Source organism: Pecten maximus, chromosome 5, assembly GCF_902652985.1.
Source record: "Pecten maximus chromosome 5, xPecMax1.1, whole genome shotgun sequence".
Classification (NCBI taxonomy): Eukaryota; Metazoa; Mollusca; class Bivalvia; order Pectinida; family Pectinidae; genus Pecten; species Pecten maximus.
The window spans coordinates 1,128,059-1,145,203 of record NC_047019.1 but is presented as its reverse complement, the minus strand read 5'-3'; the positions used below and the strand labels follow the sequence as shown (position 1 = coordinate 1,145,203).

General features: G+C 36.9%; 1 protein-coding gene across 1 annotated transcript in view; it reads right to left on the bottom strand.

Moving 5' to 3' along the window:
- Positions 1–11,570, bottom strand: part of LOC117326792 (dynein heavy chain 1, axonemal-like) — a 112,175-nt gene extending 100,605 nt beyond the window's left edge. The window contains 7 exon segments of the mRNA XM_033883517.1: positions 701–862; positions 1,652–1,935; positions 2,396–2,484; positions 3,607–3,692; positions 7,893–7,965; positions 10,384–10,571; positions 11,467–11,570. Of these exon segments, the coding sequence (XP_033739408.1) occupies positions 701–862; positions 1,652–1,935; positions 2,396–2,484; positions 3,607–3,692; positions 7,893–7,965; positions 10,384–10,560 (871 nt within the window). The 5' untranslated portion in view covers positions 10,561–10,571; positions 11,467–11,570.
- Between the last annotated feature and the right edge of the window lie 5,575 nt (positions 11,571–17,145).

The following is a 17,145-nucleotide window of genomic DNA, read 5'->3' as shown; positions in this document are numbered from 1 at the left end:
AAGAAGTTGTTTAAAAGATTTTAACATATCTGACCCCTGTACCCTGAAAGTAGGTCAATGTCATTCATTTAACAACTTTGGAAGTCTTTCATCCCAGCATGCTACTGGCTCAGTATCAAGGCTCTAGGCTTCATGGTTATTGAGAAGAATTTGTGTAAAAGATTTTTAAATATTTGACCCTGTGACCTTGAGTGTAGGTCAAGGTCACTTATGAACAGCTTTGGTAGCCCTTCATCCCAACACTCTACAGGTCCAATATCATTGCCCTTGGCCTCTTGAGAAGATATCAATAATGTAAATTGTTTATGACACACATTGTACAACAGACAATGACAGACAATGACAGACAATGACAGACAACGACATACAACTGACAACGACAGACAACAGACAATGACAGACAATGACAGACGACATACAATGACAGATAACAACAGACAATGACAGACAACACAGACAATGACAGATAACGACAGACAACGACAGACAATGAGACAATGACAGACAGCAACAGACAACGACATACAACTGACAATGACAGACAACAGACAATGACAGACGACAGACAATGACAGACAACGACAGACAATGACAGACAACAGACAAAAGGTGATATAAATGAGACTTTGTTTAAGATGACCTGCAACACAACTTCAAGTCAACAGACAACCAAATCAGTCACTAAGGAAGTTAAACTGACCATCAGTCTGTATTCCTCCATTGACCACAGGCTTTCCTGCATTGTCAAGGATACGGCCTTGATCATTGACTTTTTGTACAAGGTAATGTTTGTTCTCATCATCATAATCCAGAACTCCAACTTCAAACCAGTCATACACTATACTGGGGTCGAGGGGATCCACTGAAACAGATAATGTAATAATTAGCTTAAATGTTTAATAACGATGAAGTAATTGTTCAGTATATTTATAGAAAATATAACCAGGTACTAACAAACACATCCTCCCAGTAAAGTTTGTCATTGATAAAGTTTTCCTTTGTATTTCTTTAAACATTGATTGATATTGTAACGTTTTATCGCCCGATATTGTCAACTTTCTAAAAAAAATGGTTAAAATAGTTTTGTCAAGGAAATAAAAGAATTAGGATGTGTAATTCAGGGGACATCAGACATCACATCATATCAAAACTTATAGTTATAATGGAATGAACAGGACCAAGGCCTTAGTAAGTTGCAATAACTTGTGCCTAATCCCTTTTCCTTAATTGAAATAAAATATGTTTAAAGTAAAAGTAATGAACAGGAAAACAATCTTAGCTACAGAATCTTTCTTAAATTCTGTAAATGTATTCCTATCAAAAAATTTAAGATGAAGAATTTCCTTAACTTATGATTATTGAAGAAACAGGGGCCTGTTCATGTTAGACTCAATAAAACGGCTGCTGTGCTTGATATTCTTGAATAAATATATAAATATATCTATCTGGAAACGTTTTCAATTTCAATACTTGTGCCATGACTGTAACATACTGTATTTAACCTGCAATAAGCCCAGGGGACCACAACGCATTTACCCAATGTAGGGGTGGGTTTATTACTCGACAAAGGTATTAAAGTGTAAGATGTAAAAACAACCATATTTGGCAATAAAACTTTCATTCTCAATACAACAAGTTTTATAATACTCACAATCTTTGTGTTTATCGTCCGTTGGTAGGAGTGCCATTCCCGGCACTGGCTTCCTTACACCATTCTCCACTCCCATCGCGATCCATTCTGATGGCAGACGACAGTCGAACTCCTCGTTATCAAAAATATCCAGAGGAAGATAGGGCGGGAAAGGGGCGGGGTCTTCAGGGTCAGAGTTCAACTGTACAGATCCGTTCTGGGATTTTGGCATCAGCTGTTCTGTTTTGATTCCCTCCTCGACTAGCAGAGTTTGTAACTCTAACGTATCATACTGACGTCTTCGTCTAAATGTGATCAAAAATACAATATTATTCACATGCAGTAATAAAAAGATAAATCTGTTCAACTCACACTGATTATGTCAAACACATTTCACAAAAACAATTTGTTCTTAGAGTAAAAATTTTAAAATTTCTATTTTCATTCCATATTTGAGAAAAGTTGTTTAGAAAATAACCTGGTACTAAAACAATCTACAGAACAACGTTAAATATATGTATCACAATAGAAAATATGCTGATAATCAAAAAGCATCAATATTTTAAATTCACAATTACATGTGTCCATGAATTAAACATTAATCAAAGATGTACACAACTTTTTTGGAGAAAATTTTAAAACCAGTTTTTTTCAGTTTTTTTTTTGTGGTGAGTTAATGTTTTAGAAGTACATGTCTTGGTTCAAACTTAGTTACTGCTAATAATAGTGTTCTCTGTAACATTATCAATGGTATTTTAAACAAACCTTTCGATTTCAATCTTCCTGGGGCATTCTCCAGGTTTTGTATAAAAAGGTAGCTGTACTTTTGGCTCGGAGGCCTCCCTGGGAAAGTCCTGAAACAAAATGATGATTTTTTATTATTTGAGGATTTTTTATTATTTGAGGATTTTTCATTATTTCATGACTTTTCATTTTTTCATGATTTCATGATTTCATGATTTTTTATTTGTTCATGATTTTTCATTTTCTCATGATTTTTCATTATTTCATGATTTTTCATTATTTCATGATTTTTTCATTATTTGATGATTTTTCATTATTTCATGATTTTTTCATTTGATGATTTTTTCATTATTTGATGATTTTTCATTATTTCATGATTTTTCATTATTTGAGGATTTTTTATTATTTGAGGATTTTTCATTATTTCATGATTTTTCATTTTTTCATGATTTCATGATTTTTTATTTTTTCATGATTTTTCATTATTTCATGATTTTTTCATTATTTGATGATTTTTCATTATTTCATGATTTTTCATTATTTCATGATTTTTCATTATTTGATGATTTTTCATTATTTGATGATTTTTCATTATTTCATGATTTTTTCATTTGATGATTTTTTCATTTGATGATTTTTTCATTATTTGATGATTTTTCATTATTTGATGATTTTTTATTATTTGAGGATTTTTCATTATTTCATGATTTTTCATTTTTTCATGATTTCATGATTTTTTATTTTTTCATGATTTTTCATTTTCTCATGATTTTTCATTTTTTCATGATTTTTCATTATTTCATGATTTTTCATTATTTCATGATTTTTTCATTATTTGATGATTTTTCATTATTTCATGATTTTTCATTATTTCATGATTTTTTCATTTGATGATTTTTTCATTATTTGATGATTTTTCATTATTTGATGATTTTTTCATTATTTGATCAATCTGACATGCAAAACCTAAACAAGATGTGGAGGCAGAATTTTCAACCAATGAAACAGTGAAATATATCTTAAACTAAGAGTTGTATCTATTCAATGATTCATTGAAATTAGAATTATTAAAATCAAACAGAAGAGGAGGAGGATGGATGAAAAACTCTAAATTTTGATTACAATTTTTTCTCCAACAGAGTGTATTAAGCACTGATAATTCTCACAATACAAAGCTGAACAAGATGTTAATCTAGAAAAGTTCTGTTTAATATTCTCAGAACCTGACTTACAGATATTGTTGTGATTTCAGAGCTAGGCCCATAAACTTGTTTCTGTAACTTCTTCAACACATCCTGATTTTCATCAAATGTAGTAACTACAACAAAAATTGAAGTTCCAGCACTGTCAACACAGTGTTATATAGAGATGATGGATCACTTTCTGTTAAATATCAATATCTGAATTCTACATTGTACACCAACTATATAGACAGGTTAACAACGTTTACTAATTACTCTTGTTGGCTGGGATGGAATTAATGTGGGAGTAAACATGAGTACCTCAGATAACCTCTCACCTCTCACCTCTCACCCCACACCACTACATGGTTCAACAGGTGACCCTCTCACCCCCACCACTACATGGTACAACAGGTGCCCCCACATAACCTCTCACCCCCACCACTACACCACTACATGGTACAACAGGTGACCCTCTCACCCCCACCACTACATGGTACAACAAATAACCTCTCACCCCCACCACTACACCACTACATGGTACAACAGGTGACCCTCTCACCCCCAACCACTCCATGCCGTACAAACAGGTTGACCTTCTCACCCCATCACACCCCTACATGGTTCAAACAGGATGACCCTCTCACCCTCCACCACTACATGGTTCAACAGGTGGACCCTCTCACCCTACACACACACTACATGGGTCAACATGTGAACCCTCTCACCCTCCACCACTACATGGTACAACAGGTGACCCTCTCACCCACCAACCACTACATGGTACAACTGAGGTGACCCTCTCACCCCCCACCACGACATGGTTTCAACAGGATGACCTCTCACCCGTCCACCACTACCTGGTTTCAACAGGATGAACCTCTCACCCTCCACCACTACATGGTTCAACAGATAACCTCTCACCCTCCACCACTACATGGTTCAACAGGTGACCCTCTCACCCCCACCACTACATGGTTCAACAGATAACCTCTCACCCTCCACCACTACATGGTTCAACAGGTGACCCTCTCACCCTCCACCACTACATGGTTCAACACGTGACCCTCTCACCCCCACCACTACATGGTTCAACAGGTGACCCTCTCACCCCCACCACTACATGGTTCAACAGGTGACCCTCTCACCCTCCACCACTACATGGTTCAACAGGTGACCCTCTCACCCTCCACCACTACATGGTTCAACAGGTGACCCTCTCACCCCCACACCACTACATGGTTCAACAGGTGACCCCCTCACCCCACACCACTACATGGTTCAACAGGTGACCCTCTCACCCTCCACCACTACATGGTTCAACAGGTGACCCTCTCACCCTCCACCACTACATGGTTCAACAGGTGACCCTCTCACCCTCCACCACTACATGGTTCAACAGGTGACCCTCTCACCCTCCACCACTACATGGTTCAACAGATAACCTCTCACCCTCCACCACTACATGGTTCAACAGATAACCTCTCACCCTCCACCACTACATGGTTCAACAGGTGACCCTCTCACCCCCACCACTACATGGTTCAACATATAACCTCTCACCCTCCACCATTACATCGTTCAACAGGTGACCCTCTCACCCTCCACCACTACATGGTTCAACAGGTGACCCTCTCACCCCCACCACTACATGGTTCAACAGGTGACCCTCTCACCCCCACCACTACATGGTTCAACAGGTGACCCTCTCACCCCCACCACTACATGGTCCAACAGGTGACCCTCTCACCCTCCACCACTACATGGTTCAACAGGTGACCCTCTCACCCCCACACCACTACATGGTTCAACAGGTGACCCCCTCACCCCACACCACTACATGGTTCAACAGGTGACCCTCTCACCCTCCACCACTACATGGTTCAACAGGTGACCCTCTCACCCTCCACCACTACCTGGTTCAACAGGTGACCCTCTCACCCTCCACCACTACATGGTTCAACAGGTGACCCTCTCACCCCCACCACTACATGGTTCAACAGGTGACCCTCTCACCCTCCACCACTACATGGTTCAACAGGTGACCCTCTCACCCCCACACCACTACATGGTTCAACAGGTGACCCCCTCACCCCACACCACTACATGGTTCAACAGGTGACCCTCTCACCCTCCACCACTACATGGTTCAACAGGTGACCCCCTCACCCTCCACCACTACATGGTTCAACAGGTGACCCTCTCACCCTCCACTACTACATGGTTCAACAGGTGACCCTCTCACCCCACACCACTACATGGTTCAACAGGTGACCCTCTCACCCCACACCACTACATGGTTCAACAGGTGACCCCCTCACCCCACACCACTACATGGTTCAACAGGTGACCCTCTCACCCCACACCACTACATGGTTCAACAGGTGACCCTCTCACCCTCCACCGCTACATGGTTCAACAGGTGACCCTCTCACCCCCACCACTACATGGTTCAACAGGTGACCCTCTCACCCCCACCACTACATGGTTCAACAGGTGACCCTCTCCCCCTCCACCACTACATGGTTCAACAGGTGACCCCCTCACCCCACACCACTACATGGTTCAACAGGTGACCCCCTCACCCCACACCACTACATGGTTCAACAGGTGACCCTCTCACCCCACACCACTACATGGTTCAACAGGTGACCCTCTCACCCTCCACCGCTACATGGTTCAACAGGTGACCCTCTCACCCCCACCACTACATGGTTCAACAGGTGACCCTCTCACCCCCACCACTACATGGTTCAACAGGTGACCCTCTCACCCCCACCACTACATGGTTCAACAGGTGACCCTCTCACCCCACACCACTACATGGTTCAACAGGTGACCCTCTCACCCTCCACCACTACATGGTTCAACAGGTGACCCTCTCACCCTCCACCACTACATGGTTCAACAGGTGACCCTCTCACCCCCACCACTACATGGTTCAACAGGTGACCCTCTCACCCCCACCACTACATGGTTCAACAGGTGACCCTCTCACCCCAACCACTACATGGTTCAACAGGTGACCCTCTCACCCCACACCACTACATGGTTCAACAGGTGACCCTCTCACCCTCCACCACTACATGGTTCAACAGGTGACCCTCTCACCCTCCACCACTACATGGTTCAACAGGTGACCCCCTCACCCTCCACCACTACATGGTTCAACAGGTGACCCCCTCACCCTCCACCACTACATGGTTCAACAGGTGACCCCCTCACCCCCACCACTACATGGTTCAACAGGTGACCCTCTCACCCCCACCACTACATGGTTCAACAGGTGACCCTCTCACCCTCCACCACTACATGGTTCAACAGGTGACCCCCTCACCCTCCACCACTACATGGTTCAACAGGTGACCCCCTCACCCTCCACCACTACATGGTTCAACAGGTGACCCCCTCACCCCCACCACTACATGGTTCAACAGGTGACCCTCTCACCCCCACCACTACATGGTTCAACAGGTGACCCTCTCACCCCCACCACTACATGGTTCAACAGGTGACCCTCTCACCCCCACCACTACATGGTTCAACAGGTGACCCTCTCACCCTCCACCACTACATGGTTCAACAGGTGACCCCCCCCTACACACACACACCACTACATGGTTCAACAGGTGACCCCCTCACCCACACCACTACATGGTTCAACAGGTGACCCCCTCCCCCCACACCACTACATGGTTCAACAGGTGACCCCCTCACCCCCACCACTACATGGTTCAACAGGTGACCCCCTCACACCCCCCCCCCCCACACCACTACATGGTTCAACAGGTGACCCCCTCACACACCCCCCACACCACTACATGGTTCAACAGGTGACCCCCTCACACCCCCCCACACACCACTACATGGTTCAACAGGTGACCCCCCCCACACCACTACATGGTTCAACAGGTGACCCCCCCCCCCCCACACCACTACATGGTTCAACAGGTGACCCCCTCCCCCCCCCCCCCCCCCCCCCCCCCCCCCCCCCACCCCCCACTATAGCTAGGTGTGAATAAAATACAAAGAGAAATTCTAATCCAAGATATTTTCTGAATTATTAAAATTAACATTTCAAACTAATTCTACTGTCCAAAAAGAGTAGTACAAGATCATATAGATCATATAGACAGAGAAACTCATTTAATTTGCAGTTCAGGGGAAAATGTAAATAAATTAAAAAAAAAAAGTATGTTTCATGAAATTATTGATGCTGTAGCCTCTCTTATATTGCAAACTGGTCATTCAATCATTTTTAAAATTTAAATTAACCATTATTCATTTAACCAAGCACACATAATTTGTATGTACATTGATCAGTATAAGATACCTACCTCGTGGCGTGTGTTTTTCCTTGGACACATTCCAAAGTGTGTCCTGCGCTGTAAGGGGTCCACTCTGGACATTCTGTAAAATAAATCAGATTGGATTAGCACCAGAAACATGTTTAAAATACTGGTGTAAAGTTATTTCAAATGGCACAAGTTCTTGGCAATTTGACAAGATTACAATTGTCACAAATCATTAAGAAAATGGACATGAAATTTTCGTTGTGTCTAAACATTCATTAAACATTCATAGTTTTTCGAGGTCGATAAAAGAACTATGAAAAGTAATAAACTAATTTATCATAAATAATGGACAAATTCTATTCAGATGTCCCCATAAAAGTTTGCAGGGCAGAACTTTTTAAATAGCCTCGTTAAAATCACAAAAGAAGGTGAACTTTAATAGATCATGTTGTATAAACATAGAATAATGAGTTAATGTGTGGACATTATTCTAACAATATTTTGTTATGAAATAATTTCAAAGTCTGTCCTTAAAAATCTTTACACACACGTACTTCAGACAACTGATAAACACATTAATAATACAACATGTAATGGTCTTCAAAATTTAAGCAAATTTATGAGAAAAAAAAAATATCCGACTGCTAGGAACAGTTAAAGGGACATCACGGTAAACCAATTTTTATTTTGTATTTTTTCATATTATTGGGTATATCTTTAAAACAAATATCCTTATGAACAGTAACCATTTGAATTTGATGATATATGAACATAAAAAACATCAATTATTAATTATAAAAAGGTTATCACAATTCGTTGATCAATAGTCTGAATATGCAAATTTTGTGACATATACGATAACACGCTTGCGCACAACACACTAAAAAACCTGAAAACAAAAATGGCTTCCAATGTGAATCGACTGCGGTTGAAAACGATAACAGCTTCCGCAATGAAGAGAATAATGGGAAAATGGATCAAACATAATCCTAGAATTAAACTGGGGAAGCAGTACAATACAGTTCAAACATGAAAACAGCAGTAATACGGACGCTGCTCGTATTCTGCTTGATTGCTGGATAGTAGGTCATGACAATCTCGGTAATACACAAACTCGGTAATAGTTACATAAACTCAGTAATATTTATACAGTCTGTACCAGAACATCGCTACTGTCACTATACTACATTTTGTATATGTACAGTGTTTACACTTATTTACACATAAATATGTGTGCCGGAATATATACAGAACGTGTTATTTAACATTTAAACCACTGTATAATATCGTTATCCCAGATGGAATATTTCGCCTTGTAAACTATCGAGTGTTTGTGTTGCCGCGATTTCAAAACAGTCACGTGATGATTTAAAAATAATTTCCGCGCTAAATTTAGAGGGGGATTCCCAACTAAATCAAGTGGTCAAGCTGGACATAGGGATCGACTGTAAACATTTGGACAGCACAGAAACATAACTGGAAAGGAACAAAACACGTATATTCAATGAAAATTACAACGTTTTTACCGTGATGTCCCTTTAAAGGAACAGTTAAAGGAACAGTTAACTTTCACCAAATCCTTGATTTTGTTAATTATATCAGTAAAAGCTTTTTGACATATAATATAAGTATATTGTACAAACTTATATCAGGTGTCTGATTTGATGACAATTTTAAACTTAGCACCTGAGTATATAAATGTAGTGGTTTATCACAATATTTCTTTGTCATTTAAGGAAAAATTACATTTGAACTATTTCATACCAATTATTTACAGATAAACTGTATAAAAGTACCAAAACCTGACCAACACTTTGTTCTAGATGTAACAGAGCGCATGATTAATTAAATTTAAATCACTGCCTCCGCTAGGGATCGAACCCGGGACCCCTGGCTTACTAGTCTTACGCTCAACCGATCGAGCTAAAGAGAAGATCTCTCTAGCCGAGCGGTATATTGCGGCTAGTATTTACCAGGGTACATACTCCCCCTTCAGGAAAGAACTCGTCCTCGAGTTTCCAGGGGTAACAGCGATGCTTTCGCAAGCAGTGATGAGTATTATTCCCGAGTCCCTACATGGGCGCCAATTTAACAGAGCGCATGATTAATTAAATTTTGATCACTGCCTCCGCAAGGGATTGAACCCGGGACCTCTGGCTTACTAGTCTTACGCTCAACCGATCGAGCTAAAGAGAAGATCTCTCTAGCCGAGCGGTATATTGGGGCTAGTATTTACCAGGGTTACATAGATACCGCAGTATATACATTAGAAGCCCACATATAATATCAGAAAACTACATAAAACCTAACAGTTTACTGTAAAAGTTTTTTTCAAAGGGTTCAATGTTTCACTACTGGGTATTTTGGAAGATATTAATAAAATCATGAAAAAAATTAAAATATGACTATTTCAGAAAAATAATGCCTGTTTCATTATTTCCACAAACAGCACATGCACACTGTTTATTTTTGGTAAAACTAATTAAAAATATAAGGTATTAGCTCTATTTTTAGATAAGATCATGTTTCTTACCCCCAATCTGCCATCACTGGCATTTGCTCCTATGATATCCGAGTAGTACCCTCTCTGTGTAATCACTGGGTATCTCTGACCGTCGGCTGTGGTCTTCACGCCACTGTCCAATCTAGTTCTATTGGCAGAAAAAGGCTTCCCTCCATGGGAACTTTTACTCTGCCTGGATGAAGACATAACGCTTTTTCCTAACAAAAAAAAAAGAAATATCAATAAGTTTTAATCCTTTAACAAATATACCTCTTTAACCACATGTCTAGAAGTAGAATCCTCAATAAATAAATTGTATAGTGACCTGTTCGCCAAAATACAATTGTTTAGATCATATTATTGATAAAGTACAATTTGTATCAAATAGCCAGTTATTTTGGTATACAGTACTGTAGGTTATCCATATTAACACTGATTTATAAATAAAAACTTGTTTAATTATTTTGTAAAATGTTAGAATAAAAACAGAAAAATTAGTGACTACCAAACATTAAATAAGCTCTCTTTTATTAATATTTATCATCTGATATTCATGTATAAAGTAGAAGTTTTTATGTAAAAAATACTGACAAACACATTACCCAGGTAAGTTTGTCTATCACTTTTAGCCTGAACACTTGACCAGAACGTACATTGATTAAACCAAAAAGAAATTATCTCGTATGAGAATGTCCAAAATGATATCGTTTGAAGATATTTTCAAGTGAAGTGATTATACATATTGTGGGAATTGTTTCCAACTTTTCTGTTCAAATGAAAATCATTTTGTTTTATTTTCCCATATCTGCTGCCATAAACATTTTTTTATTAGAGTTTTATAAATATTCTTACGATTCTTGTGTTGTCGATATACTACAGAAATCAAAATGTATCCCTATTCGTGATATAAATGCACTGCATCAAGCTGGATATACAACGAAATTCGATTATAAGTGCTCACACCAACATTGCCGAGCACCTTGTGTTTTGTCATTTGGCCAAATTCGAAATTGTATGTCAGCGTTTAAAAAAGGATTAGTTTTTAGAACAAAAGATATACATGGCTACAAAACGGAATGAAATGTCAAATTTATATGTAAATTGTTCACTTACAATTAGGCACGCATTGATTAAGATTTTGGTGTTTTATAAACTCCAGCACAGGTCTGACTCCCAACTTCAATATTCCTTTCGTTACAGTTTACATTCAATATGGCGTCGTAGCTAGGCAATCAACAGAGCAAGAATGTTGATAAATGTAATTCACGAAGAGAGTATTGAAACTCATTTTAATATTATGAATTATAAAATAGATATCTAATATACTGATTTGAAGTTCTTTTAGTTTAATAAAAGGTAAAACCAATTCTTTTATACACAAACTTATTTTATCGCGTTCATTGATTTTATCGACTATAAGGGCCTTGATACGCATAAACCATTTTGAACTGATATCCTGTTGTATTGCGCTACCGTTGAATATGAAATGTCGTTTGCACTAAGGGAAGGGATTCGACGCGCAGTGGCGGCAGTTTGGTTTTTATTCGTTTATTTATATCTATTAAATTATCTATCTTTAATTATTTATTACTTTAATTTAACGATTCATGCATGTTTTAATTCTTCATTATTTTCTAAACAATACCACAAACGATTTATTTATTTATTTATTTATTTATTTATTTATTTTTATTTATTTATTTATTTATTTATTTATTTATTTATTTATTTATTTATTTATTTCATCTCTGGAGTACTCTAACTGCCATGTATTTGTGGTTTTTGTACGACAGATATGGTTCTAATTCAACTCGACCAAAAGACGTTTATGAGGATTTGCCAGGATCGTAATGGTCTATTTTAGATCACTATCCGAGATGAGCGACAAACTCAGTGCTTTTTGACTGTGTTGATGTTCAATGTTCCATGTTTTATTCACTGCCTTACGGCTCATACGCATACTAAAAGATTACATCATATAATTTACAATCCTTAATATATAATACAAATCAACGAAAGATGGACAGCATTGATATAATTACTTTACATATACAATAGATCTATCAAAATATATCATATTGAAAATAAATATTAAAGTAAGGTTAAAGATGTTTGATACTTCTGAGCGGCAATATCGAATGGATAAGTGAGTGGAGTATACAATAGTGTAGTCAGGGGATAGACGGCTATGTGCTACTAAAGTTACGTTAAAATGGCAAAGGTAAAATATCTGTGTATGAAAAAAGAATATGTAAAATTTAAAAACAAGGATAAAATTAGCTAAACAAGAAAAGAAAGCATTATTTGCATTGTATACAAATATAAGAAACATCCCATTATTTATAGACTTGTCAACTTAAATTGTTCGATTCCCTGGTTACCCCGATTCTACTTTATGGCTGAGAAATCTGGGGATATGAAAATGGAAGTATAATTGAAAATATTCATTTACAATTTTGTAAGAAAATTTAAATAAAAAAAGTAGTATACCAAATTACATGGTTTATGGCGAACTTGGAAAATTTCCACTTGAAATTGAAATAAAATTAAGGATGTTAATATTTTGGCATAAATTAATCACAGGAGGCGACAAACTTTCTTCTACATTCGAGTTGATTTACCTGTGTTCTGATTTACCGTGTTCTGATTTACCTGTGTTCTTACACAGAGAACATTTCTGTAACAGACTATAACTCCCTACCAACACACCTTAACCCATATGTAAACACCCCACCCTAACCAGAGTTGGTGTTCGGGGAATGAGCCTCGGGGAAGACCCAGAACACCAACTCTGGTAAAGACAAAGGAAGGTGTTTATGTAGGAAGTTCTTTGAAGTTTAGTTATAGTCTGTTTCAATACGGAATACTAACACAGGTAAAAAATAGGGTCAACTCAGGTATATGAATCGGGTATAGTTTTCACTGTAACATTTCTCATACATTTAGACAAAGTTTGTAGTATACACTGCATACAAGTTCGTTCAATACAATAACTATACTGTAGTACTTAATGATAACATGTAAGTTTTAGAATGTACATACAGTATTTTACAAACTTTTACATTTTATGAATAGGTGGGTTACGTGTATAGTAACTAGGTGTATATACTTTTTACACGAATTTGACTTACATATATATCTGGGCATAAAAATAATTAATGATACTCGCATCCAACTCCAGTAAAACAAAGCAGACAAATTCTATTTTCCCGTAACGTGATATTTACGTCTCTGGTATATATGAAAGGAATGTTTGCAAAAGGTAACCTACGATTATTAAAACTGATAAGCATATTTCTTGGAAAATCACAAATAATTCTAAAAAAAAAAAACAATTAAGTTTTAACAAATTATTGTGTGTATGAAAATGTCATTATTTCATTACAGACTGTTGGATCTTACAATATGTCCATCTACTCTCGTTATACAATATGTCCATCTACTCTCGTTATACAATATGTCCATCTACTCTCGTTATACAATATGTCCATCTACTCTCGTTATACAATATGTCCATCTACTCTCGTTATACAATATGTCCATCTACTCTCGTTATACAATATGTCCATCTACTCTCGTTATACAATATGTCCATCTACTCTCGTTATACAATATGTCCATCTACTCTCGTTGCCATGTTATACAATATGTCCATCTACTCTCGTTATACAATATGTCCATCTACTCTCGTTATACAATATGTCCATCTACTCTCGTTGCCATGTTATACAATATGTCCATCTACTCTCGTTATACAATATGTCCATCTACTCTCGTTATACAATATGTCCATCTACTCTCGTTATACAATATGTCCATCTACTCTCGTTGCCATGTTATACAATATGTCCATCTACTCTCGTTGCCATGTTATACAATATGTCCATCTACTCTCGTTATACAATATGTCCATCTACTCTCGTTGCCATGTTATACAATATGTCCATCTACTCTCGTTGCCATGTTATACAGTTGATATGTATTTTTTGACCTCTTGTTACACATTAAAGTGTGTCTGAGTGAAATAAAAAAATCTTGAATTTTGGTATTATGCATTATTTCTGAAACAGTTTGGCAATCATTAACAGCTAATGATTTTCTGATCACCCAACAGGTTATTTGATTTACCTGTGTTCTGATTTACCTGTGTTCTAAAACTGAGAATTTGTCTGCAACTCCCTACCAACACACCTAAACCAGAGTTGGTGTTCGGGGAAGACCCTATATGATATATATGTATCGTAGAATCATATATGCTATGTAGCATTTGGAAATTAATTGAATTGAATTGAATTGAAAAAAAAAAAAAAAATCAACAAAAAAAAAAATCGAAATTAATAGATATTTTCTGCTATGGAAATCTAAATGAAACCATAGAAATCTTCAGTATATATAAACTAAATACCGTGCCATATGTATTCTAGCTAACTAGAACTGTGTATTTGAAGAAAGAAAATAAATATTTTAGACTTTTAGGGGAGTTTGGTACAATCGAAATGGCGGCATATTCAATCACAAAACTGCATTAATGTTCGTTTTTACTATTAATGCATGGCTCTCCCCACGATTCAATCCTGGATCATTTTTCGTTTTTAATACCTTTTTTATTCATTATAAAAATGATGCAGCAGATTCTCTCACTGTTTTCTGTCTTTAAATGCAAACCATTCTAAATAGTTAAAGTTAAACGGATGCCGAAGATAGAAGACGGTACTTACACTCATTATCTTTCGATGTTACACCAGATCTCATACCTTTGGGGGACGAGACATTATCCATAAATGAAAACAAGGTTGTCTTTGAAGCAGTCCAGGACTATATTTTGAAAACTAACAATATGTCACTGATCAGTACAAGTTAAAACAAAACCAAAAATACCCCTCTTTATCCTTTCCTTCCTCTCTTCCACCTTAATTTTCTCTTTTCTATTATACATATAATCTAATTTTTCTCTGTCATCCTTTTTAAACTGTCCCAATTTTATAGTTTTCACTGTTAAATGCATTGTTGACTTAATTATGCTGTCCGTTTTTCAATTGCTTATTTATTTATAGGTTATAGATTTATATAAGTGTCTTAGACACCTGTTTCTATTGTCCTTTTATTTTGTATTGTATGTAATGTAATGTACTTAGATATTTCAATAAAGGAAAGTTTAAACTAAGTAGACGAATTCTTTACAGTAATACTGGATCATTCCACAGTTTGATGGACGACGGAAAGAAGGAATTACGCATATTTTATAACCGAAAGTTAGGTTGTCTCAGATGATGGGAATTTAAAATATAACGGATTTCCCCTACACTTTCTGGCATGATAACACAAAGAAAATTTATATCTATACCATTTATGATAGAGAAGAATAAAGACATTCTCTGTGTTTCCTATGAACACGTATCTAATATGTTAATTACGGAAATTCAAATCTGAAACCTGAAATAAAATACTTATAAAAACTTATTATTTCATCATGACCATGAATACATACATACATATTATATGATTTATTAGATGAAAATGGAGAGTTGATCCAGTCTTATGAAGCTTTCTGCATAAAACATCAATTTTATCCACCAATTACTCAGTTTTACGATCTTCGGAAAGCCGAGTGTAGGACAAAAGCCCCCCCCGGACATTAGCCCCCCCGGACATTAGCCCCTAGGACAAAAGCCCCTCCGGACAAAAGCCCCTTCATTATAAATTTAGCTGGTATACTTTATATAAATCTGTACTTTTGAAAAACAAAAACTGTATATATACTGCTGTTTTTATCTCTGAAATTTGTAATATACTGCAAATATTGATAATCAAAGAAATGCCTACAAAACATGTTGCTCTGTGTTGTAATTTTAATTTTAGGAATGATTAAAATCAAAGAAACAATATAAAAACAATTTATACCTGTGCAAACATAGAAATTTCACTGTTGATACACATGACGCCATTAATGATATATTTCCTTCGAGGAGAATACAACATCAATGAAAAACCTACCAAACACCTGTGTAACAGCTTATTGTTTATGTAACAGTAAAATCAATGAAAAACCTACCAAACACCTGTGTAACAGCTTATTGTTTATGTAACAGTTCAAGTAGTTGTTTACATTGCAGAAGCCACTGGTGACTGAAGTCACTTACATATATATGTAGCACTTAATATAACCACTGCTAAAACATATATTGTAATTTAAAAAAAAAATGAATAAATAAAAACATAAAAAAATTAAAAAAAAATAAAATATTTTTTTTTATGAAGGGGCTTTTGTCCACTTTTTGATTAGTGTGAAGGGGCTAATGTCCCGGGGGGCTTTTGTCCTAGGGGCTAATGTCCGGGGGGGCTTTTGTCCGTATATGATCAAAACAGCATGGAATGTACTCCCAAACAGATACCATACTTTCTCACTACCACACTGTCCAACCCACATATATCATATAATAACAAATAAACAAAGAGGCTCTTCTATATATAGTTTATTAGTAAAAAAATATCAAAACAAACAACAAATACATAACTAAATGGTCGGAAGAACTTGATTTGGTGAAAGACACAATATGGCGGGAAAAAATTAATATAATCCCATTTAAATCCACCATAGACTGTAAACTTAAATGGTTTCAATACAGAATAATACATAGAATAATTAGTACAAATAAATTTTTACATATGATCAACATAAAAGGCTCCGCTCTCTGCACTTTTTGCAACCGTCATATTGAAACAATTATGCATATGTTTTGGGAATGCAGAATAGTTGAAAACTTTTGGGATGATTTTAAAGTATGGCTATAC